We start from the raw sequence: 27,985 nt of genomic DNA, 5'->3' as shown, positions 1-27,985 counted from the left end.
ATTATTTACAATACAATTATTTACAATCAAAGCCAAGCACACCGACAAAAACATCCAACAGAACCGTTATGTGTTTGTTGTCAAACAAAACAAAATGGTTACCAACCAAAAAACCAACATCGCTTGCGTTCTATGAAACTTAGTGATAGGGCTTCTCTATAGGTTAAGCATTATTACTCTGAGGTATTTTCACCTTTATGTTTTATGCTTTTTCATTTATAAATAAATATTTTATATTATGTGCTTACTAACTTTAACCTTTTAATAATTGATACATATTTAAATAAAATTATTTTGTTAAAATACAATTTCAGAATTCTTCATTTTTTCTTACTTTTTAAAAAAATATTTTGTTTAATTATTGAACAATGTACCTACAGTGTAATTAATTATTATCTCACATCTCTGTGAAAAATATTTATCGACTGTTTTTACAATTTATGTTCCTTGTTCTTTTATTTCCTATCTGTTTTATGTGTAAAAACTGTTGTTTTTTTCACAAATAATAAATAAAAAATATTAAAAAAATTTAAACCTGAAATATGAATCCTGTATATAACGCTTTCAAGATCAAATATAAAAGAAAATAATGTCGCATTTTCCGCACATTCGTCGATGTTCTACGATCATTTCAATAAAATCAAAAATATTTTGGTTAAAAAAGTACCTTTTCGTCGTGACGTTATATTTTTATAACCCTATTATGATTTAATAGAATTTAACTGTGTCGTCCAAATATGAAATGATGTATTATGAATACAATATTGCGAATTGGTATGACACCAGCCGTAATTGGCTCAGTATGCGGTGACGTCACAGGGTTGCCGAGTTCACCTGCACTCGACATGAGTTTGATTCGGACTTCTAATTCAATGACTAAATGTAGCCTCTGTGCGCCATTCCGAAATCGCTCTAAACGGACTACCTAATGAACATACCCATAATATTTAAAACTCAGAGGAAATAATTCCCTAGAGAAGCTCTTTAGCTCTACTGCATAGAACAAAAGCGTTCCAAATTTTTTGTTTGGTTTTTAGTATAATAAAAAACGTGTAACAGGCGGTTTCGGTATGCACTTGCGATTCTCGACCCGAGTACCTACAGCCTACTCTATTCCTGTAATTCGTATCTAACTTCGTGGTTGATAATTATAGAATATCAACAATATTTTGAGTTTGTCCAAATTTTTGTAGACAAGGACTGGATTCAACTCCCCGGGGAGCTGTTTATATTAACATATTACAACAGAGATGAAGAACATTTAAAAGAAGATAATATAGAAGTCTATGCATCTACAGGGCTAATGACCTGTCAATGGCAGGTTTAAGTGGCCACTTTACATACTGTGTAACATTCACCATTCTGCCCAAATTTGATGTTCAAATATGGGCAGAATGGTGAATGTTACACAGTGTGTAAAGTGGCCACTTAAACCAGCCATTGACAGGTCATTAGCCCTGTAGATGCCTAGACTTCGATATTCTTCTTCTCCTTCTAGTGCCTTGCCGGGTCCCCCCGACGTAGGCGATCACTACAGTTTTAATTTTACATTTTGCGGCCAGGACGACTGCTTATTGATGTACTCGCCGTATTGATTTTCCAGATTACCTTCACTAAAATGTTCTTCATCTTTGTTATAATATGCTAATATATATATATATTTATTTATACATATATATTTATACATATATATTTATACATATATATTTATACATATATTTACTAACGCCCATAGGGTTTTTAAATAAATAGATGTTATAAACAATTTACAAATATAACAATACAAAAAATTACAACAGAGACGGAGAACATTTTAGAGAAGGGAATATGGAAATCTAGACTTCTATATTACCTTCTTTTAAATGTTCCTTATCTCTGTTGTAATTATAGAATAGTTAATACTCCGTATGGGCGAGGGCGACTCTATTACCAAGTGGCGTGTTATTGCCTTTAAGATTTTTATATATATTGTATTTATTTTTGATATTTGTACAAATAAAATTTTAACATCTAGTTATACGTAAACTAATAAACAAAATATTTATATCAAAATTATTTTAAAAGCAAAACATTTTTATAAAATCCAGACGCTTTTCGATGACACCCTGCCCATATTATGTCATCATCATTTTATGTCCGCTCCCTAGTTGGAGCATATGGTGTCCACAAAGATCCTCCAAGCTCCTGTGCATCCATCCAAGTCAGGTTCGCGTCCCTTAGTTCTGACACAAACTGTCGACGAACAGTCAGCAGTGGACGTCCAGGAAGTCGAGAACCTGTTGTCTTGTAAAGTGGGCCAGCGTGGTTAAACTTGTTCCGTCCGTTCTCTTATTACTTAATTCCTTACAAAGTCAAACCACCGCACCCCCGAGATTCTTCTGAGACATATATTCTTGAAACTCATAATTTTGCTGTTTTGGGCCCTGGGCAGTTGCCACGATTCGCATCCGTAGAGGAGAATAGGTGTGATGCAGGCATTATGTACCAAACAACTAATTGGCATGAGGTTTAGCCAAGCCAGAAAAGGGCTTTTTAGACAGAGAACGCACAGCAAAATAATAAAATCGAATGCAGCGCGATATATTTTTAAAATTAAAATAAATATTTGCGTTATAAACCATATTATGTGTGTAAAACCATATTGTAAATAAATCTTTCATATCGGTCCTCCCAGGAATCGAACACAGGCATAGTAGGCGAACGTAGTAGCATAGTAGGCGAACAGGCCAACCACTACATTACGAGATGTTTTGCGTTCTCATAATAGAACGTACTTATGCAGAAAGCAGTCAGCCCACAATTAAAATCGATATTGATGTTATCGGGTGCAGTAAGGTCAATTCCATGTTCTGCTAAAAACAGCCAGACCGCATTCATACAAACTGTATTGATCACCTTCTCAGAATAGTGTCGATCACATAAACGGTATTTCTTAATTTGCAAAAAACACCCACAACCCTAAAACAATCTTATGGTACTTTCAAAATAATTGAAACTGGTCAAATACAGAATTAGATTCTGGTTTGTAATATAAAAAAAACTTATGTGGTAATTGTTTATCGTTTGTTAAAGTCAAAAGCATTCCAACTGTTGTGTAGATTTGATTATTCACTCTTTTCACAAACATGCTACTATATCAGTTTCACTTTTCTATGACTGACAGCTTTCTGCATAACTTTTGGGGACCATTTTCAACGAGTTTTAAATAAAGTACTATTTGAAAATCGGAATCAAATTGGCGTGGAGTGGGGTTCGAACCTCGTACCTATGATCCGTGAGTCCTCGACACTAGTCGCGGGACCACAACATTAAATTATTTTTCCGCTGCCTTTTTCGTTCAATTCAATTCATCTTATTTGACCCGCGGTCTTCAAAACGGCTTTCTGGTAAGGGAAGAATTGCGTCCGCCTGACGGACAAACTGTGCTACCGAAGCCTTCAATTAAAGCAAGAATTTTCTTACGTTCGTAATAATCAGCTGTAACCACCTTTAATAATGCGATATTGTTTTAATTTCCTGGGATTCCTTTGATAAAACCATTAAGGTGGGTAGGGGGTATCTTACCGGCCTCGCGAGCGCGCTGGTGACGGGGGGAGGGATGGAGGGGTGTAGGGGTGGCCGTGTACAAAAAATAATTACCTACCACTCTACATCGCTTCTGTTACATTTAATTAAATCGTCGAGATCCCATTCCTTAATTCCTTCGTTATTAACGCTATTAAAAGTCTCGGGAGGGGAGGGCAGTTAAGATAACAGAGCTCGTTACTAGGCGGAATTCTTACAAAAGTCATCCTAGGACAACTGTAAATATGAATTCTAAGATGAATAGAATTTAGCATCTCCGTTTTTCACACTGCCTTATGGGTGCCAGTGCCTCCTACGGATGACATTTACATTAGCATGTGGATTTATCAACAGCATTTGGAGTTTCTTCAAATGTTTGTAGACTGCTGATTTTTCGAATATTTGAGTTTGTTTCATATTTAATAAATCGTTTGCCTTCGTTTGTTCTTTTTGCTAGGTGATAACATAAGTTGTGTCCGCTTTTTTCCAAATTAAATGAACACCAAAAGTGCCAGTTTTTATGATTTTTAAAGTCTGGCTGGCCACACAATCTAAGACAGTAGCTCGCCGAGGCTTTTTCGGTGGCTCGCGTAGGATATTAAATTTATTATTTAACTCCGAAAATAAGTTTAAAATGTGCTAAATTTCAACGAAATGGTTAAACGGTTGCCGTCGACGTTTTCCACTATGAAGATTGTTAAGAGTAAATATAGATACAGACTCACGGATTTACATCTTGATAATTGCATTCGGATGGGAATGACAAGGTACTCACCGAGAATTGAAAAAAAATTGGAGGGAAGTGAATGCCATTCTTTTCACTAATTATTTTTACTTTTTATTTTTACTTTTATCTTTATGTTAATTTTTATTCACACCTATTTTCAATTATTATTTTTATTATAAATTAATATTTAAAGTACGCATTTTATGTTTTATTGTTAATCGGATGTTCTAATTTATTTAAACTAATATAAAGATAATATTATTTATATCACTACAGAGATGGGTAGAATTTTTTTGTTTCAAGATTATGGATATTCGAGCGTTTACAGGGCTTATGACCTGTCATAGGTTGGGTTTAAGTGGCCACTTTTATGTAGAATTCTACAACATTCCCCATTCCGCTTATTAGCGAATATCCATATCGGTGACATTTTTGGTTTTAGTATATATGTCATGAAACAGGGAAAGCTTTCGCTAGCGCGTTTGGAGCGCCATCTATGTATTTGATATTGAGGTTAAGTAAACGTTAGTATTAAGGTTAGTCCCTGTAAACGCTCGAATATCCATAATCTTGAAACAAAAAATTCTACCCATCTCTGTAGTGATATAAATAATAATATACCTACTCCCCCTTGGGATAAAAAACCCAGAATTGTGTGTTTATAAATATGTAAATATATATACATACCAAAAATAATATTGTGTAATATAAAGATATTATGTATGGCACGATAAGGGCCGATGATGAAAAATCTATAAAGAGAGAATTTGCACAGTTAGCTCATCAGACAAGTTCAATTTCTGAAAGTAGCTCACATCCTTATTGAGTTTGGAGACCACTGATCTAAAATATGCATTTTGCAGAAAACAGTCAGCCCTAGTAAAACTCCGATGTATGTTGTATAAACATATTATTTTATATTTGTATTATGATACTTAATTGTAAAGATTCGCTTGATTCATTTGTTACAATTTTCTTTTTCTTATTCTTAGAGGTGGGGGTCAGTGCTATTCAAGCTTCTGACGTCACTGCGATCTGTGAAGATCTATTGTGACTGGTCCCCGTGAATAGTGGTGGCCCCGTGGCCATTTAAACCAGCCAATGACAGATCATTAGCCCGGTGGATGCCTAAACTTCTACATTACCTTATTTAAATGTTCTTCATCTCTGTTTCTATCCACTGCAGCCTATGGAATAGCTGGCTGGGGGGGTTGTGCGGCATCCATTTTAAAGCTTCTCATAATTTCACAGAAATTGTTATTGAGAATAATATTCCGGCGCCCTCCAACATACCTGTCAGAACAGTTGTTCCAATACATGAAGGTGCCGAATATGAGACAACTGTACGTAAAAGAAGCACTTACACACTTCTGGTCGAACAATAAGGAGAGGTCTCAGCAAAATGTCCGTACGAGGTTTTCCCAGAGCACGAATTGTGTCATACCCAAAACCCGTACGACTTTTACTCAGAGACGTCTCTTATTTATCGCACCGAGAGTGTTCAATATTTTGGAAGAGCGTATTAAGCTCTCAAAGACAAAAACTTTTTTTTTATGAAGGGAGTTAAGGACTGGATTTTCCTTGGTAGGAGGGATTTGAGTAGGAAACTTCTTGATGATTTTCCGAATGTTCTATTTCATTGTTACCCATATTTCTTATTCTTCTTCTTCAGCCTTATTCTCTCCACTGCTGGATAATGGCCTCTTCTAAACGTCGCCATTCCTTCCTATCACCCGCTTTCATCATCCACGTTTTACCGGCAATAGAGATCTTTTCTGTAGCCTTCCAACACTTCTTTTGTTTAATCATGGTCTCCACTTTATTATTCTAGGAGTCCACATGCTATCATTTTGTCTCGCCAAGTGTCCTGCCCACTGCCATTTCAATTTCGCTGCACGATCCATGATAACCACAACTCCGGTTAGGCGCCTTATTTCTTCATTTCTTACTCTGTCTCTTAGACATACACCGAGTATCTGTATTTCCATGGATCATTGCGTGCATTTTAATTTCTGGCTACTTTTTTGTGTTACAGACCATATTGATGTGCCATAAATCTGTTTTTTTTCATTATTTTTTATGTTTTTGATCCTATATACGTAGTGATATTTTTTAATATTTTTTTTAAATTTATTTATTGGGGATATCAACAGTAATACATGTAACAAAAATATAACAAATAAAATAAACAGAGAATAAAACCAATGACAGATATCCACAGAAATACATTTAATACACGTTCAATACATACTAGTGTGTTTGTGTGAGTGTAAGTGAATGAGAGGGTGGGTGTTATATTGGAATGAGGGTGGACATGTGTGTAAATATTGCACAAGTGTCAAGTGTCGAAAATATAAATATATACAAAATATTAAGAATTAGAGATAAAATATAATAAAATAAGATAAAATAAGACTTTAATATTGAAACTAATAAGACAAAAAAGTATGTTTTATGACGCGCATTTTAAATGTTATTTTTTTACAATCAAATGGATCAATAAGGGGAAAGTTCAAATTATATTTACTAGCAAAACGTATAAGTGGAGGGTTCTGGGCATAGTTCGTACGAGCTGCTGGCACATGAAATAGAGAGCTCGACGTGTGACGGGTGCGGTAGCCGGGGACATTTAATGATAGCTCCGACAAAAGAGCCGGACTATCAAGGCGTCTACTAAGTATGTCATGAAGCACCCCCATGTCCAACAGTAGACGGCGATCTTCTAAAGTAAGCAAGTGGTGTTTTTTGCAGGAAGACATATAATTGAGATGGGCATTCCTGCATCTCCAGTTAATATACTCATGTGTCTGTGTCAACTAATTGCTCGTCCCACCTCAACACAGGACTTTTAGTCTTATGGAGTTGGGACTTGTGTCTCAAATAATGTACAGTAAACTTATATATGTAAATAAATAAATACACATGTTGACCATTTTGGGTGTTGAAATAAATGAATACATGATGGGTATAAATGTTTCCGCGCAAGTCTTTCAAACGTCTCCGGCGGTCGAAGAGTTGCGGATGATTACACAAGTCCGCCGAATAAACAATACTTAACTATTGTTATTGTGGAAGCCATACGGTCAGCCATTGATGCGGTACGAAAATAAAAGTAATTTCTAATTTGACTAACACAAAGTGGTGTTTATTTTTCCTAAGTTCTACAGCACTAGGTTAGGTACTGAAGACGGCCACTAAACCGCACGGGTTACATTTGCTTCTTGTTTATTGATTCTGTATCAAGCGCGGTTTGTACATCGTGTTTTTTATTTGAATAGTCTTTTTATGTTTTGTTTTTTAATAATTTTTGTTTTAAAATAAGCAAATAATTACGGCGATAGCGATATCTATATATTTTTGTTGTCGGATAAATTTTCAAGTTAGGTTTAAAATATGCATACTTTGAATTACCCGAAAACGAGAGGTTTCGCGCCCTGTAGGACAAACGGCACGCATGACGTTTTGGCGTCAAACTTGTACGCAATGTTTATTAGAAGCGCAGTGCGGTCGTAACGCGTGACGTCAAAATGACGTTATGCCATCTGCGAGCCGTTTTGTGTGGGCTAATTTTTAAGCCCGAAAAGTATAAATGAAAACTTGTTTTGAATACATTGATTGTAAAATAATTAGAATTAAAAATAAATGCATACTACAAATAAATAATATTTTCGGAATTTCAGCATATGTTAATTTGGTTTTTCTTTTCTTTTCATGGTCATGTCATACCATATATATATGGGCTATAAAATTTTTAATAATTAAAAAAGGAATGGCCCACGCTCAGACGCTGAAGTCTTTGTGGGCATTTTTTCCAATTCATGTTATAGCTTAATTTTAAGATGTATTTTTCTAAAGTGTATATTATATTTCTATGTAAATAATATGTGAATGGAAAAATAAACAAATAAAAAAAATTAAAAATCGTAAAAATCCGCTCTAAATACATACTCTGTTTTTAACGTTATTCCCGACTTGTGAAAATACCCTATTATTCATTGTTTTATCCTGTTATTAACTCTTTATGTTGTGATAATCATCATAATTTCTTAATGAACTTTTTTTTTCCTTTATTTTATTTATCATCATCATCATCACCTTTCCGCAAAAATGGTGCATAGGGCACTGCATTGGCACACCATTCGCAACGTATCTTGATCATTTTTGTTACATGAAGATAAGATGATCAATCTCACGCTTCAGGTACTAGTCCAGAGACTATAAAATATTTTTAGTGTAGAAACACCCTTTCAAGTAAATATTTCATAACAACCATGTCGGGAATTGAACCCGAGACCTATTGCATGGTAGGCAAATGCGCTGACCATAACACCACGAGGCCGACATTTTTTTTTATAGGTACAAATTATTTTTCTTTATCAACTTTTTTGTATCAGTATATTTTATTTATATATACTAATACACCTATATATACTATATATACTAATATATACTAATATATACCTAAAATATACTAGTGCACCAGTGCAGTGCCCTATGCACCATTAGGTGCGGAAAGGTAATGATGATGATGTTATTCAAACTTGTTTTGATTTCTTTACTAATATGTTTTTTTAATCGGTTTAAAATATTCCTATTACCAATTTTCTTATAACTGTTGATATAACTTGAAACTGTTTATCTTTTCAGACTTCTTAATTTGTAAAGAACTCTTAGTTATTAATTTGTTATAAATGCTATATTTTACTCATATGTTATAACTAAACTCTATTTACATGTATGTATGTACAGTATTGTATTTGCATCTAATATGTTATTTACTTACTAATAACGTGCCAGCAACACTTTCTCTACCCCTTAATAGCGTTCAGAATCGCGCTACAGGTGTTAAAAGGAGCAAGGAATGGTGCTCGCTGGAGTACCTCATCTCAATATAATCGTATTTTGGTTATGCTATAGTAAATTAGATATGTTCCGCGGATGCTAACCTTTGCTATAACTTTGTTAATGGTGAATCTAAATTAATGAAATCTCAAAATTTCGATTCTTGGTCTCCGGAGTTTCGTCTTAGTATTGAGCTTCAAATTTGTGTTGAGACTGGAAGCCATAATTGATTCTTATGATGACTCTATAAAATATATCGAGGCTTTACGCCTTTTATGCATTAAGACATTAAAACAAATTCCGAGATGACCGCATATAAAGCTTTATTTATTCTTTCAACGCGTTATTTCTCCGACAATTTTCTTTTTTTTTTTAAGCTTTGAAAGAGTAAACTTTTTTTTCTAGGCATTACATAAAATTTGAAATTAACGTTTTGCACCTACATAAAAAAATATTTGAAATGTGTAAAGACTGTTGACCTAATGCATTCATTTTGTCAGTATAGCCTCGATATACAATTATTATTATAATTAACAAAATTATTTGTTAAACGAACAAGATAACCTTGCATAGAAAAACGTGGAAATTATGTATGTTCTAAGTGATAGTATTCAACATACATGTAGCTCTTTAGTCGGCAGGTTGGTCCTGTATATTGGAATCGGAAACATAAAAATCAGGATATTTTTTTAGGGTTGTTGACAATACAGCGCAAAAATCGAAATAAACGCGTAGTTAGATGCACAGTCATCCCTTCTGGTCCAGTAACCAAGCACAGGTATCATAGAGAAACTCAGCATAGTACAGCTATAAATAATACCCTTAATCTCTTCTCATGTTCACATTTTTTTTTTATTTAACTTTATTTCATACCTATTCCACCATAAGTGAGAGTACTTGAGCTTGCAAGGTCTATGAATCATGGAGCCACTCCTGAGTTATCTTCATCCTGCATCCATCTGCAGCCGCGTTCTCTTGTTCGAAACAGGTGGGAGGAGACCGCATAATTATTCGATTTGATGTGGAAAACAAGGGCACAAGCGTCGTCCTACGGCTTCACGGGATTGATCAAATGGACGCCATTCACGGGTGGAACGAATACACAAAATTGTTCATTATACAGTCGAAGTTGTCAGGCCAAGCCAAAAACTCGCTCGATCACTCCGCGGCGGCACGAATTTGCGGAAGCCTTGGAGGAGCTGTTGGCGAGGAAGAAAAACAGCGGGGAGACGATGACTCGCTACTCCACGCCAAGCTCGTATTGGTCTGCCGATGCAAGATATTCTGTACCATTCGGAAGATGACAATCAAACTCCCTAGACTTTCCAATGCTGTACTCCCTAGGAACTATACGCGGGATTGCTGTCTCCCAAGTATGCATATCAGACGCCATCATTAAGTGCGCGCCGGGGGTGCAATTAAATCATTTGTAACTAAGATCCATGGAGACAGCCGAGATTGGTATTTTCATGTATTTTGTAAAAAAAATTGTTTCAATTTTCTTTATTTATTACTGCTGCAAATCAAAATATTTATGGTATTGGTCGAACTCGAAAGTTGTGTTGTAAAAATTGTATTCATACATTTATATGGTTACATTTTTAAAAATCGCACGTTCTATCTTACGCATTACAGTCGTAATTATACATAATACATATGTACATATACATAATACGAACTAGAATCCCAACCGTCCATGCGCTCTGTAGCTGCAAGACGTGTTGGGATATTTATTTACTGTACAGCGCCCTTGAGGTGATTTTCACAAAAATGGCGCTTTATAAATTATCCAAACATTATTATTATTATTATTATTATTATATATTGTACTTACTTGGACGGTTAGTGTTAATTATTCATTTTATTATAATGTTACTATCAAAATTAAAATTTATAAAAGAAAAAAAAAGTGTATCACTCGACTCGGACTGTTTATTTGAATTGAAGTATATGGTGAAACGGGCAACTAGGTACCTAGGTACTAGGTAGGTACTTACTTATATTTGGGTTTGGTAGAAATTCTTGAGACCACCATTGTTTGAACGAAGTGCTCGTAATTTCAACCACACGCGCGATAAACCTAACAAAAAATTATTTTGACATTTACTTGGCTTTCTTTAAGGGCCTCTACATTATTACTATGTTCATCATCACTATCATCATCATCAGTCTGGAAAGGTTAAAATTCTTTCTCCTCTGGTGCTAGTCCAGAGGCTATGAAATATTGAGATGATAAAACGGCTTTTAAAATACATATTTGACAAGACGTCATGCATATTTATTTATTTGTAAAACACTAAAAAACTATGTAAAATCTAACGTATTGCAAATTCTCTTGGTAATTTTAAAGCGTCATTGCTTACATTTTTATCGCTTTTTTGACCATAGAAAGCCCCACCCACTTACTCGAATCTGTTTTAAAGGTCTTGTGACCTCTTTTCAGATCCGCACATTACAAAAACATTTTTTTAGCTGTAATTAACGGTAAATTAATTTATTCATTAAAAAGCAATTTATGTTTTCAAAAGATTCGCGTATTTTCCTTTTTTTAAATGTTTTTGAATTTTTTATACGTAGACAATACGATATTGTTTTGTCCCAGGACTTGACCATTGTCCACGTGTAAACAACAATTTGTAGGACAAAAAAATATTCCGAAACATCGCCACCGAGGGCAGGAAATCTCCGCGGAACAATGATTACCCTTACCACAGTGCGCACTGTCCTCGCGTGCACGCGCATGGACAGAATATTGTGTCAATAGCGATTTTACCGACGTGAACGTATCACTCCTGCATTTTTTTTCTTTCGAAACTAGAGATACAAATAAGCAAATCTGTTTTATTATTTAGTTCGTTTTTAACAATTCCAATACATCTTGGTATAAAATAAATAATATTTTTGCATCGCAGCGCTCACGTGTGAGCTGCGGCCGAATTTTCCTATTGTCCCAGCGTTCTATTCCGCGCAGTCGAGACTGTACACGGAGCTGAGACAAGACAATATTGTCATATCTGTTGTATTGTCCACTTGCGAATGGCGCTTTGGCTAATCAGAATCCAGCAAATTTAATGGCGACGACATCAGTCCAACCAGCCAACGGACCGACCGTCAAAAAGGTGACGTCATAATTATTCATGGATAATTTATATAGCGCCGAATAGGTGAAAAATTCCTTAAGAGCGCTGTACAATAAGTATCTCAACACGTCTTGCAGTTACATGGCGCATGTACGATTGGGATTCTAGTTCCTCGATTCCAATCTCCCAGACAGTCCTCCGCAGAACTGGTTTCCCCAGTGAGTGAAATTTTAAATTTAATTTAAATACGTAATTCGTAGCGCCTAGAAAAGAAAACGGATAGTTAGATGCGTTAAATGATTGTGTCCGGGCGGATAATTAATACAGTTCTGAGTGTGAAAAAAGCCAGAACTCGATGGCTACTCTGAGGTGAAAATCTTGAAAAAAGGAAATCGAGTGCCGACAAGTCCACCTCGTTGTATAGTAGTCGGCACCTTCGTCTACTATTCTCGAGATCCCGGGTTCGATTCCTAGTAGGGAGTACATAAAATAATGCTTTTAAATGTGGTTTTACACTGATTGAATCCAACCAATGAATAAAACCAAAATTTTTGTCTATGTTAGATCAATCACAAATGTTAGAGACGCCCCTTCTTTATTTACATTTAAGTCAAGATTAAAATGTCACTATCTAAATATTTAAATTGTTCCTTTGTCCTACTTCTTTTTTTCCCATCCCCTTTCCTCTCTTCATAGTAAAGTGTTATTTGTTTATTTTTTTAATATTTTAATTTTGTTAATCTTTGTTTTTAATTTTTGTATAAAATTGTATGATTCAATATGTCCATGTATTTATAATTTTCTCAAACTGAACGGTTTGGGTAGGTAGGAAGAAATTGCCTTAAGGCAATATGCCCGCCCTTATAAGTATATATATTGTATATGTATATAAAGTGTCAAATAAAATAAAATAAAATAGCTGCTGTAAGGGGTAAAAACTGGCTGCTAGTAGCAACCGACCGAGAAAAATGGAAGAACATGGAAGAGGCCTATATCCAGCAGTGGAGGACAGAAGGCTGAAGAGGAAAAAGCAGAAGATAATGTCATAATGAAGCTATGTAACTTTAGTACGTAGATATGTGTACCGTGACACACGCTTCCCCTTGTTACATATCGATGTACCAACCCAAAACTTGAAGGTAGGGGGTCGGTAGTTTATCTTCGTAATCGCTCTAGAGAATTTATCTTTAACTTTACCGTGCTCATGCTGAAGGTATGATGTCATTAGGTTCACATTATAATCGTGGCCCTGGGTTGGCAAGACTGATAATCTTACCTTCCATAATCTAAATATGCTGTAATTGAAGTGTCCTATGCACCACTGGGTGCGGATAGGGATATGATAATGAGTTTAATGATTTTGGCTTGGAAATCATCAGTATTCTATGTCCGCTCCCTAGTTTGGGCATTTAGTGACCAAAAATAGCTTCCAGGTCTCTCTGTCAGCTGCCAGCTCCTGCGCGTCCTCCCAAGTCAGGTTCGCGTCTTACATAGTTCTGACATGAACTGCAGACGAACTACGCAAAATAGGCATGCGCAATTAAGGTTCTCAGGAGGAATCAGCTAAAACTGAGACAGAGCATGGTCAAGTGCTATGTGTGGTCAATACTGCTCTACGGGGTTGAAACATGGACTGTCAAAGTAAACTCCATGAACCGATTAGAGGCTTTTGAAATGTGGCTTCACCGGAGAATGCTGAGAATTTCGTGGACAGATTTAGTGACCAACGTGGAGGTGCTGAGACGAGCCAGTGCCGAAAAAGCACTACTGTCCTCAATAAAACAGAGAAAACTCGCATATTTGGGCCATATCGTGCGCGGAAACAAATATGCGCTTCTACAGCCGATCATGATGGGGAAGATCGAGGGAAAGCGTGGAGTTGGAAGGCGACAGATGATGTCCTGGCTAAGAAACATCCGCGACTGGACGGGGGTGCGCGGGGTTGAGGCGCTGTTCCAGTTGGCGCAGGACCGGAATGCCTACTCTAGAGTGATTGCCAACGTCGGGAGACCTGATATGGCACAGAAAGAAGAAGAATCTATGTAAGTACATACATATACATATTTAAATCTAGCAATAGCAAAGCATTAAAAAACTATTCAAAAAAAATTGACCCAGCCAATTGCGTCCCCTCCGCTTGATGACAGTTGTTATTGAAAATTGCTGTGTCCGTACTCTTATTTATCCATTCCTTACAAAGTCAAACCACCGCACACCCAAAATAATTGTTCTTAGATCATAGAGGATCACTGTCCTAGACACCTATTCTCAAAAAACTTTATTTTACCGTTTTGTGCCCTGGTGAGGTGCCACGTTTGCATCCACAGTGTTAAGAAGTCTAGGTCTAAAAATGGTGTTGGTGGTTTTCAGTTTTCACACTAAACAGAAAACCACAGATCAGTAGTCAGTAGTATGACGTGTGGCCATTTTTATACTGCCTGCGGGGACGCGTCAATCGCCGAAGGTGTTACGGTGAATATAAAAATACCCGATTTTTCGGGAATTTAAATATGTTATATACAGACAAAAATTAAGATAGAACTGAGGGTTATCTTGACAAAATGTATAAATATCTTAATTATTAATACGTCGGTACGTGACCATTAAACTATTTATAAAATGGTTTACAAATTTGACAGGATTTGAGACAATTCATATATTTTAATACCATTTACATACACTATTCAATGTTTTTTTACAAAAAAAAACGTCTTTCTTGTTTAAATCGAATTTAATTTCTACAATATAATATGATAACAGGACACATCAAAATATTAATTAAAAACATTTGTCAAATTCATATTTCGATGTGGATGTTATAAACCAGTGCAATTAGTGCAAAACGTGGGGATCAAGTTTATAATACTCTGGTAGTTCCATATTTGTTTTTATGTTTTATAAACCGGTCTTCTTATGGCTGTAAACCGTAAGTTTTCCAAGTTGACATTTTTACGACTTTATATATTGGTGCTTATTACAGACAGAAGAAAAGTGTTTATGAAAACGTTGAATAAAATTTAATGATCTACAAACTTGGTTTTGCTAGTACGGCAAAATTTTACATTGGAAACGAAATATTTGGTAAAAACGGGATTGGGACTCGATTCCGGCTGAGTTTTTCAAGGTCGAAAATTTCAATTGTACATCAGAGCAGTTTATAAAACATGTAAGAAAAATTGAAGCTACCGGAATAATTACGATGGCGAATTATTCATCGCACTGACGTATTAACTATTTCAACGATTCTTGGCTTCCATCAGACCATTAAGTCAAAACGCATTACATCAAGTGGTAATTTGAATTTTGGAAAAAGCCGCGGGGAATTTAAACTAAGAATAAGATGCAGTATTCATCAAAGTCATAAACAAACATTTTCGTGAGATTTTCTTTTTTCCTAGATGTTATAGCGGCTGATTTACTTTTCGCTTGATATAAATAGCATTATGTTTTTATACTACAATTTGTTAAATTATTTGGTAAAAACCCAAAAATTGGAATTTTCAGCTTTCTACAGCTGGCAACTTTTTTGCTGTCTCAGCTGAGATCTGTTTTGTAACAAAATAATTGGTTTTTCACTTGTTTTCTCGTCCTCAAAAGCTTATTTACGGATAGTATTATTCATATTTTGTCGCTTATGATCGTTATTATAATTATTGAATGCATAAAACAGGAGCAATTGCAATAAATATTCAAGTAGGTACGAAAATCGTGTCCGAAAAGTCACTTGACATAAACCATAGATGATCCGTAGCACAGAAGTCGTCAGGGTAAAGACTGGGTCTCTGGTTATTCAGGTCCAGCGGTGTGCATAACCGAGTGATGTGAATAATCGAATTACTTATACCCGTTATGGAAATAACCCATCTTTGAATAATCGGTAGTGAAAATTTGTTATTCTCCGTCCTGCGACCTCTTTTGAAAACGGAAATAACAAACCATGGAATTCCATCTAGCTCCTTTTTCGGATATGCCGCATATTGTTTGTTAGCATCTTTTAGAATAATGCTTAGAAAAAACGATTATTTTCATGAAATGTGCCCTCCTAGTGTAATAGCTTAAAAAAATTGTTTTTCACACACCGGAGTCCGGGATTTCTGGAGGAAATGTAAGCTGTTACTTTAATGAGCACCTACGAATGCCTTAAAATGAGGTTAAAACCTAATATCTCTCTCTTACTTATACTTACTTAAAAAACAATATTAACTTTGCGATATATGTAGCTATACTTCCCATTATTTAAGTAAAAGATTTAAAAAATGAAACAACGTCAGTTCTTGTTACGAATTTTTATTTTTTCTATGTAGTATCGCAACGTCCCGTGCATCTGATTGTATTCCTAATCAAATGAAATAATCAGCTAGTTTTTTTGTTTACTAATAGCTGACGGCGCTGAGCATGATTTATCGATTTTCAAATTTATTTTTGAAAGAAAATACAAATAGTGATTGTGATACAGATTGTAATAAACGACAGTTATTTAAATGTTTTTTTTTAAGTAAATACATTTACAATAAAACATTTTCGCATAATCGCTTAAATGTATGATTCGCTCCTGCTAAATATAGAAGGGGTCTACGATCAAGGCGTACGGAAAGAATGCGGTAATGTGATTTGACCTTGCCTGGTTGAGTTTAGATAAAAATCAGCTAGTCAATATTCACGAATACATTATATTATTGAATATCGAGGTGCCAATTTATATATATGCCGTCAAAACACACTACAGCATTCCTTCCGCACGCCTTTAATGTAGACCCCGACTAAAGGTACCTTCCACATTAAGCCGATGGCCATGTGAACCGCGCGCCCCGTGCAGCCCCACCCGATTTTCTTTACAAAAATCTGTAAATCTTAATTTATTTATATTTTGTTACTATTAGTATATTTAAATCAAAGCAGTATTTTGATAACTATTGAGATTATATATCGCGGCACATTAATTCCATAAGATTTAAATTCACTTGATACGAAGGGGGACATCCACAATTTTACTTACAACTTTGAAGGTGGCAAAATTTTTTAATCTGTGGTTGTAAAATGATTCGTTTTGGATCCTAGTAATGAAATAATTTTGATAAAAGTAGAGGTCCGAGAAAAAGTAGCAGCCTTAAAAAAAGTAAAGCTTTTCTTATAAGTATAGTTCTATTCGATTACGATAATCGATTACGAGTTATTGTGCAGTCGGTAGGTAATTAAAATATTCGTATTCGCATTTATAGTTATTTAAACAATAATGTGCAACGCATCACTACTCTAGTGCAAAAATTAAAAATAGCAAATAATAGTAAATTCAATTTCACAATTTCAACTTTCATAGTATTAGTAAATAGTTTAGTCTGAGTCAAGTACACTACAAAATACTAACTGGTAACTTAGTTTTTCCCGGTTATTTGGTTACTGGGTTATTTGAATAATTAATAAATGGCTACGAGTGATCAATGAGTGATACTACAAATTTATTACGGATACGTTGTGTCAACTTTACATGTTGTTGAATCGCTGATCGCCAGTAATAACTTGACGTGAACTTGACACCTGACTGTATTCCATATTCCAAGAACATTACGTTTCACCAGTTTGACATGCGTTTGACGTCTGTCTTGCAACTAAACAACAATACGTTAATTAATTAATAACATCGGCAGTACATTTGAATAGCCGCACTTATTTCGTAATGTATATTAGTCCACATCGGTTGGATCTCTTACAATCTGGTGATCCGTATTATTTGTTACCAGTCGCAATCTTGCTTTTGCACTTGTCGCGATCGAGCCTGTGGGAAAAGTATTCAACACGCTAATATTTAAGAATCACAATACTGGCTATGTTCTGGTATTGCGACAAACAAATGTAACATGTTTTATCATAAAAACAAGCCCGTGTATAACATGAAGAACTTTAACTTGTGTGTATTATATATAGTGATAGTATGCTTTACTTCTGTTCATAACGGAATAATTGATGATAAAAAGAGTGGCCCGAAGGGTTTATATGATCCCAGTGATAAAATAGCAATTCTCACTCATAAAAACTTCAACAGTAAAGTATTGAACAAACCGAATGCTAATTTCGTAGAATTTTACAACAGCTGGTGTGGGCACTGCATGAGATTCGCGCCTACATGGAAGACCTTCGGTGCCGATGTACATCAGTGGAGTCCCGTTGTGGTCGTGGGAGCTATCGACTGTGCCGATGATTTAAATATTGGAATCTGTAGAGAATATGAAATTCTGCAATATCCCACGCTTAAATTCTTCTCTCAAAAGTTTAAAGCCGGTCCGGAAAAGATCGGGGAGCTGGTCAATGCCGGAGAATCCGCACAAAATATTCGAAATGTTCTCGTACAGATATTACAAAAAGAACAACTCGAAGGAAGAGGTGCCGGCTGGCCCACACTCACTTCCCAGAATATCGAAAATCTCGCACACTTGTGGATCAACCAACCGTTGAATATTAAGGTAATGTTTCTGATATTTGAGACTGAAAACTCAACAATGGGGGCTGAGGTTATCCTAGATATGAATGTGGTATTCGGAATTGGAGTGAAGAAAGTTTCTAATTCATCATCTCTAGTGAAATCTTTATCTATATCCCACTTCCCTTGTCTGGTGGCCGTTAATAGAGATCTTTCTACAAAAGTTATTACGAACGAGGATGGTTCAAGGCTGAGTTTTCGTAAATCCATCATCAGTCATATGAAATCGGATAAGTTGAAAGGTATTCTAGAACTGAACGATTTTGATGATGATCCCGATAATCCCATTGTTGATAAGAATAATGTGGGAAACCACTCAAAGAAGGAGCTACGTAATGTGGATACCGTATATCTGGTGGATTTGGAGGCTGCTGTACGATACACTCTTACACATGAGATCCCCAAACTGAAGTACATAACAGGAGATGCGTTATTAGCGTTGCGGAGATATTTGCGAGTGTTGGCTGATTACTTTCCATTCACAGCTAATGGAATTTTTTTTATTAGCGAATTGAACAATCAGGTTATGAATGCTAATGTTCAGTGGACGGGAGAGCGATTTGCTAAAGTAGTTAGCGATTTAGAGTCTGTATATTCACCCATATTTTCAACAACACTCGAATATGTAGGATGTATAGGGAGCGAACCTAAGTACCGAGGCTTCACTTGCGGTTTATGGACAATGTTTCATGTAATAACTGTAAACGCCGCTGAAAAAAAGACTTCAGATGCATCCGAAGTTTTAAAAGCAATATACGGATTTGTTAAATACTTTTTTGGCTGCTCCGAATGCTCTGAAAACTTCCAGGCCTTAGCTGCCGAACAGTTCAAAACGGTAGCGGAAGCGGATGGAGCTATCATCTGGTTGTGGACTGCACATAACGAGGTCAATCACCGCTTAGCTGGCGACCCTACTGAAGACCCTCAACATCCCAAGAAACAATTCCCGGTTGCGGATCGTTGCCCGATATGTCGCGACGCCATGGGTGCTTGGGATTTCAAACAAGTATTATTGTACCTTAAAAATATCTATAGCGTCAAGCAAATAAACTTGTCTATCGCTAAATCTGTTGATGCGGATTCAACGAGTTTCGCCAGTTTAGATTCCATTCTGTTTATGTTTTTGTATGTTTACTTTGCTGTCATGCTTATTTTTATTTTGCGATTATTCCTAACTAAAAGAATATACAAGAAGAAGGTGTACATACACGATACTCTAGGTAAAGTATAATTTGTTAATTGCGTTTATTTTTTTCACTCTAGTAATAAAATTATGTCTTCTGATGTGCTCAACTATGTTCTGTAAGTTTGAGAAAAACATTTATTTAATATTACGCGAGAGATAAACATTATCCGTGACGGCAAATTCCTCAAAACAAAGCGAGTAATTTTTCCAACGTCTTAATGGTATTTTTCTCATTAGCTACAAGCTATGTAAACATTTTTTTTTAAGAGGGCCATTATCATATGAATCCACTGTAATTGCTGTAGGAAACAGGTGTTGAATTTCAGAAGTGTAGGTATTTTCGATATACTTTTGCATTCCAAAGTCAAAGTAATGACGGCAGCTTTATCTAAAGAAAATCTTTAATTAAAATCTCAACTTGGTTGTAACGTTATCAATATCTTTACATATCTTCGACCAACTTTGCCATGAACAAATTAATTGTGAAACAAACAAAATAAAAGTCATATAATGTATACAAGTATTTATTTTAATTGGAAATTTATATATAAATCCTTACAAATTACATTCATTTAACAAAATAATTTTTCCTTTTCAAATTCACATTCTATTGTTAATGATAATATTTTTGACTGTAAAGGTTTTCTTTTGTTTAGTTTTGTCTGGTAGGTTACTGTATAATTTCAATCCCTGATTTATTAGTCTCGACTGTCCTTGTCTCGTTTTAGAATGTTGTATATGATATAATTATCATGACAATGAAAAAATAATAAGGCTGCAAATAATAAAAGTTTAATTTCTTTTGAGCTAATTTTTTTTTGTCAAAAAACTGGGTCTATTTTGGTTGCATCCAAAATCACAAATAAGTAAATCAAAGTGCTTAAATTGAACAAAATTTATCTTTTAAACTCTCAATAGGAGAGATATAGGCGCATCAGCAAAGGCTGCCTGCCTATAACAAATAATAATAATAGGTTTTATTCAAAATACAATGGTCGTGTCTACTTTGATAGTTTCATAATTTTAATTAAAAAATATGAACGGCTTTGCTCAGGGTCAATTTAAACTAAATTTTTATTTGTTGACATATTGTCCTGTTATTTTTAACACTAAGAATAAGAATGTTAGAATAGTGGTCAAATTTCAAATTTTACATTGCTATGACTAACCGTTAGTGACTGAAATTTATTGCAACAGAGAGGGACATGCAAGTCTAGGTATTTACAGGGCTTATGACCTGTCATTGGCTGGTTTAAGTATCCACTTTAACACTAACATTCCTTTGTTTATATCATTTAACTAAATAACCAACTAACTAGTTGGTTTTATATGTATATATGTATACCAAATAATGCCAAATAGTTCTGACAAATAATTGGCTTATGCATAACACAATGAAGTACAAGCAGCATCTTACTTGTTGCGTCTATAGTTAACGTTGCGCATTGCTATGACTAACCGATACTGAGTTAGTTTTTTTTACTAAATAGGTAAAAAAAACTTGGCAAAAGAATTTGATTTTATATACAAGAGGTCTTGTGATGGATAAACAAACGAACAGACAAAAACATTTTCAGTTTTATCATATCGTCATCATCATTCCCTTTCCCTAAAAATACCTTTTTAAATAAATATTTCATGTCAACTATGTCGGGAATCGGACCTGAGACCTCTTGCACGGTAGGCAAACGCGCTGACCACTACACAACGAGGCCGACGAGTAATAACAATAAGATAAAAAAAACATTGTTAAAATAATTGCACTTACATATTTCACTATAATATCATTTCAGTCTTGTGAACTTGAGTGGATCTCTGAGAAATATTGAGTGTACTTAATTGTAAAATATGGCGCTCAATTGGTATAATTATTATTTTCTTAAATATTGTATTGACACCATATGAGATGCATTCACGATCACAAGGCCGGTAAGGGGTATATTCTTATGTGGCGTTTATTTGACGGAAAACACTCATTAAAAATATACTAACAATCTGCTTTAAACGTTACAAATTGGTGGAAATTTACACGAGTGACTTGTTATCATATTACATATTTAATTACATGTAAATATTGAATGTGATATCTCTGTTTTTTCAATGCTGTGTTATGAGGCTTATTGTTGTGACAACATTGTATTATTTTTTGTACTGTCTTTAAAAATTTCCTTACATGATATACAAAGCGAAATATATTGACAACTATCACAAATTAATACCTAAATATTTCTTAATAAATAAATATAGCAAAATATATTGTTGTTTATGTCATGATTATTATAATTTTAAATATTAAGATAAGATTGAAGCGCAGCTTAAAATTCTTGTATTATTATCATTTAAATTTTATTTATTAATAATTATTTATGGGTACTAATTTTTCTAGAATGTATTTGGTCCAGGCATTTCATGGCGCGTACGTTTTGTGTTCAACAGTGTATAGCATACTATACTAAGTATAATATCCTAACTATTATTTATTATCATTTGTACCATGTCTCAGAGAAATTTCAAACTTTTTAATTTAATAAATAAAACGATAAGATGCTGGTATCTGAAGACGATATCTTAGAATTACATAACTGGTAAAAATATTGTCATAAGATGGGATCACTGCCACTACATTGCTAGTGTGTGGTGTCTTCATTTAATCATAGGAAGAGATTTTTCACTCTGGAACGTTTCTAAGAATATAAGTAATTAAGGATTTCTCATTAACACCTGTATTATTATTTAAACATAATATGTACATTTGGATTCACAAGCACATAACCTGACTTGCACTAATCTAACACTTGGTTCGTAATCCCTTGAATACTTGTTTTTATTTTGATTTTATCTTCCGTAGTTCTTTTACAATTGGAATCACACTGAAACAATAGTAAACACAGGTGTACATGTGGTATACTCTATGGCTTTGATGAATTTTGAGAATGCAAAACCGAAAAATCTCATGTTTAACATGCATGTGGACCTTGGACGATTATACCCCATCTGTGTAATCAATAAGTGTGAAAGCACTACAATTATTTGTATGAATCCTAAATATTTTGCATGGACGCTGATAATTGGGAGTATTATTACAAAATTAGTGTATGGAGGTGCAGTAATGGTCATGCCTATGTGGGATTTTTAGTTTTTATAAATAAAGTGATACATTATGTATCCCGGGCCAATCCAAATAACTAAATAGATTAGATAGACCGCAGAAACAAACACTTTTACTTTTAAAAAAATTACTGTGATGTCATTGTTATCATCATCATTCCCTTTCCGCACCTAATAGTGCATAGGACACTGCATTGGTACACCAATCGCAGCGTACCTTGATCATTTCTGCTTCATGAAGGTAATATGATCAGTCTTACGCTTCAGGTACCAGGGACTATGAAATATTCTAGTGTAAAAACACCCTTTCAAATAAATATTTCACATCAACCATGTCGGGAATCGAACCTGAGACCTCTCCCATGGTAAGCAAATGCGCTGACCATTACACCACCGGGCCGATACATTGTCATTGTTGTAGTACAATTAATTTTATCACTTCTTCATCAATTAATTTTTTACAATTCTGTCAATATCAACATGAATATTAGTTGTTGCCAGACGCAGTGCATGTGTGGCTTACCTGACAGTAAAGATCTTTTTTTAGATTTTATAAAATTCGTAGTTGAATATGCTCTTTCACAAAGCTGGGAAGTGCCCATCATCGACCCCATTTTTAAGCCAAGATTTGTTAGTTTGGAGAAACAAATACACAGTTTGGGAATTCCCCTAATAATAGTGACAAAAAACTTGTTGACATATGAATAAATATTTCACTCATTCATTCATTTGGGATGCCATAAAAACAAAATAATGTTCTACAAAATAAATTTTGTAAAAGGAAAATGTTCATATTTGCAGTAGATCAAAAGCACGTCGCAGACCGCACAAATATAGGCGGCCCGCGGCCATGCCTTGGACAGCCCTGATCTTGACATCATTCAGTCTGAAGATAAAATGGCTTTCTCGAAACATTTTTACAGAAGCAATCCATTGAGTGAAAAAAAAAATTGAAATAATTATCAAATTCTGTTGTGTATTTTACTCGCACATCGCCCTGCAAGAATTTGAATGGGCAGTATTTCCAAACGTGAAATTTTCAATTACGGTATTATTTATTTTTAGTTTCAATATTATTTGTTAATAATAATTATAATATTGATGTATTCCATTAAAATGGCGTAATGGTGTTTAGTTGGTAATAATGACCTATTATAATATCTTAAATCAAATAAATAACACATTTAATTTTACTATGTACAAATATAAAACAAAAATCGAAACATTGTAAAAAAAGTGCAGCTGTATCATTAAGTTTCTTATTTACACTGAACATGGGGTCGATCATGCCACGAATATGTCCTTATAATATATTTTTACTGACATTAGTTTAAAGTTTTATTTCTGGTGAACTATCTAGTCAGAATTTTAATCATTTTGGCCAAAGTTCACTTTTTATTTATTTCAAAAGTGGAGTTGATACTTGATAAAAAATCAGGTCACAAGTTAACACTAAAGGTGCTATATCTGTAACTTCCTCTTGATTATTTATGTTGTAAAGTGGATCGCAATATTTTATTTAAGGTTTAAATTAAATGTACATACATGTGAAAATTGATAATTTTTACATTAAAATAACGATTAGCCTTTGTTAATGTTTAACAGTGATCAAATGTTTATATAATTTATAATATTTTTGTTGTATGTAAAGTGATGTGATGTTTTTGGTGGTTTATAGAAAGTCCTCATTTTTTCCTTGCATTTACAAAAACATGTTATTTAATGTCCTCATAAGCAAAGGGAAGTAACTTGCATAAAATTCTTAATAGGGAAATATCACTATTTTTTGCATTTTTAAAGTAATAAAGGTCTATGAAATACTGTCCAGTAAAAAAAAAAATATTTGCATAATAAAATAAAATAAAGTAGCATTAAAAGTATTTGTAATTTTGAATTCCCGCAAAAAGGGTGATTCCATTGGCCACTCCCTTAATACATCACGATTCATGTTTATTTCTTCTTGCCGTTGAAATTTGTGTAGAACAATTCCACAAATCTTGACGCCACAACAACCAAGGTCAAACACATCGCGTTTTCCTACGAACATATTTTCATTGAATTTCTTTTTACATTTATGTATGAAAAGCTTTCCCCACAATATCAATACTGATTATGAAAATACAATGAATTATTCTAAATCTATTTCACATATTTTCTATCGGTATTCATAGTATGTGATATTTCCCTATTGAAGATCTAATCGGAAGAATAAATAATAATAATAATTTTATTTTGGATCAAAGTTGTTTATGATTTTAATATTTCTACTTACGTAATGTAGACAATTATTTAGTGTACTGATAAGATTAGAGTATTTTATTTTTACATTTTTTAAACTTGATATTCCTGCCTGGCCTTATGTCTTATATCATCTGTATTATGTTAAAATAAATTTCAATGTTTTTAATTCTCGTATTTCATCACTAATGTGCTATTGATAATATACCTATTATGGAGATCAACAGATAGAAGAAATGTGAATGTTCAAACATAGGCAGAATGGTAAAAATCACATGGTGTGCAAAATGATTACATAAACCAGCCAATGACAGATTGTAAGCCCTGTAAATGCCTAGACTCCATATTCCCTTTTAATTTTTTCCTTTACTTCTGTTGAAATATCTGTATTATCTATGTATCAATATATGTATATAATAGTTTTTCTAAGTAAGTACATTCTGTCATTTTATTGCATTGTATACTTTTTTTCTGTAACATGTTTTATTTTAATAAATATTTTTTTTAAATAGAAGTATTATTATTGTTTTTACCCCAGTATCAGTATGTACAATTATTGTTCACATTTGTATTCTTTCAATGCGATAAGTCATAAAGCCTTGTCACGAGAGGTATATACTTCTAGATTACCTCCTTTTAGCACAAAGATGCCAAGACTACCAGAATTTTTCATTGTACGAGGGAACCGCCACTTATACTTAGGTTCTCAGATGTGGTGTGCATAAGTGGTGGGTGCAAGCCGATTTCACCATTCCAATTATTTTCATTTCTGCTTCAAAGCCTCTGTCTTAAGTAATGATTGTACAACCTCTTTGACTTCCTCATAATCTCTTAAAGACTTATTATTTTTTAATCTACATATTTTTGTGATATATCCAGACAATAAAGTAACAGTTAATTCTTCAAATCCAAATACATTTTCTACATCAAGTAATTAAAAATATAATTTGCGATAAATTTAGAGAAAGGTATTAAGTACTTAACATTGTGAGCCATAAAAGTATGCTTGTTCGCCAGATACACAACAAATAAGTATTTAGACCTAACCTCAAAAGAAATTGAAAAGCCAATAAGGTCAAGTAAAAAAATAAGAAATATAATGGTGTACTACAAATATAAAAGGAAAAAATACATTTTTATATGGACCTATGAATTTGCCCTAAATGTTATCAAGTTCCATCATGAATATACTTGTATTAAGGTTGGCACTATCTAATAAGTGCAAAATAACAAATTTACAGCATAGTAATTTCAAAGTTGTCCGGTTTCCTTGTAATGAAATGATTAACACATTCTGTTTCCATGCAGGGAAATTAGAATAAGGGAAAAGTATTGCCCATGTGCATTTGATTTATCTTAAATTGCCATTGGGGTAAAATGAAAAGTATCTAAGTTTTGTTCTCGCTGATTGTAAAGACTTATTCAATTTTCGCTAAGTTAATTGACTACCTACCAGTAGCGAACGGCTATTTTATTTACAGGTAAGCAATAAAAAAAAAACATTTATATGTAAAAAAACATAATGTAAGTTATAAATACTGTAAATTGCTAAAAAATTTTCTGTGGTTCCGTGTGATACAACAACTCTCATCTATGAAATCAACTCAAACGACCTAATTTTGTGATATATTATATTGTGTAGCTATATTATCCATTAATTCAACGCATAACTTATGTGAAAGTTTATAAAAAATAGCACAATGAATTCAGTCAGTATTAGGTATTCTCATTACGATTGAAATGTCAACTGGCCGATTTGTTCTAGAAATGAATAATGCCAAAAACGGCCGCGTCGAGCACCACGTGTATTGCGAGTCATATGTCAAAAGTATTGTCTCAAAGAAAGAGTCCTTAACAATATTATGTATCTTTTTTGGGTGATACTGTGTATGTTGGATTTGATCCAAATACACGGTATCACCCAAAAAAGATACATAATATTGATAACAGTGACCGTGAAAACCTTCGCACCTATTTAAAGAGTCCTTAAGTTTTCCAAATCGAAAATCTTCATGTAATTTGTGTAATCGAAAGTTTACTCTAGTAGAAAAATCCCACCACTGGTTTTAAGATGTTCAAAATATAGTACACTTATTTGTATGTAGAAATCAGCTAGAGTAATCGGCTAGTTCCTTGGCTCATTGCTGGCGCTGGGTGCGCTGTTTGGAGAAAAATACAAATGGTGGTAATGATTTATCAGAAAAAGTAATGATTTGTTTGTATTTCTGTAAATAAAGTTACCGTAAAACATTATTATGGATAGCATAAAAATAATGGTAAGCTGCGCATAATCGCTTCTATAAACGGTCGCCCCTGCTACCTACCTACGCGAAACTCGAGGAAACCACTAATTAGGGAAAGGGCAGGTGCTATCACTATGTTACCATGCAGGGAGTCACGGGATCGTTTTTTGACAAGATCGACATGAAATATTTATTGAAAAATGTCCCACACTGGCATCATACATGTAAAGACTGCATGTAAGAGGTATTTTTTATAAGCTGCAGACGGTGCTCCAACTCAGTGTCTTGTGTACCACTAGGCGCAGAAAGGGTAAGAAACATAATATTCTGCATTCATAACACAGAAGATGTAACTTACGTATATGCAGACATCTGCAATTAGGAAGTTCAGGGCTACAGGAAATTGGATATTAAAAAAAATGTTTTCTTGCATGCAGTAAAAAATGCATTTTTATGGCGAAGTCTCAAAAATGTATGAAAAAAATAATGAAAATGAACTAGGCCATAAGTTTTACTGAATCA

At 34.2% G+C, this 27,985-nt stretch overlaps 1 protein-coding gene across 1 annotated transcript; it reads left to right on the top strand.

Moving 5' to 3' along the window:
• The first annotated feature begins 17,463 nt into the window (after window positions 1-17,463).
• Window positions 17,464-20,350, top strand: LOC148278470 (sulfhydryl oxidase 1-like). Its single transcript, XM_088231367.1, has one exon. The coding sequence runs from the start codon at window positions 18,069-18,071 to the stop codon at window positions 19,917-19,919; it is 1,851 nt and encodes a 616-aa protein (XP_088087493.1). The 5' UTR covers window positions 17,464-18,068; the 3' UTR covers window positions 19,920-20,350.
• The last annotated feature ends 7,635 nt before the right edge of the window (window positions 20,351-27,985 follow it).

The sequence above is a fragment of the Micrasema longulum genome, unplaced genomic scaffold (assembly GCF_059751315.1).
Source record: "Micrasema longulum isolate JH-2025_06_02 unplaced genomic scaffold, ASM5975131v1 h1tg000876l, whole genome shotgun sequence".
NCBI classification, from domain to species: Eukaryota; Metazoa; Arthropoda; class Insecta; order Trichoptera; family Brachycentridae; genus Micrasema; species Micrasema longulum.
The sequence above is the reverse complement of the archived record's forward strand: the minus strand, read 5'-3'. Positions and strand labels throughout refer to the sequence as shown.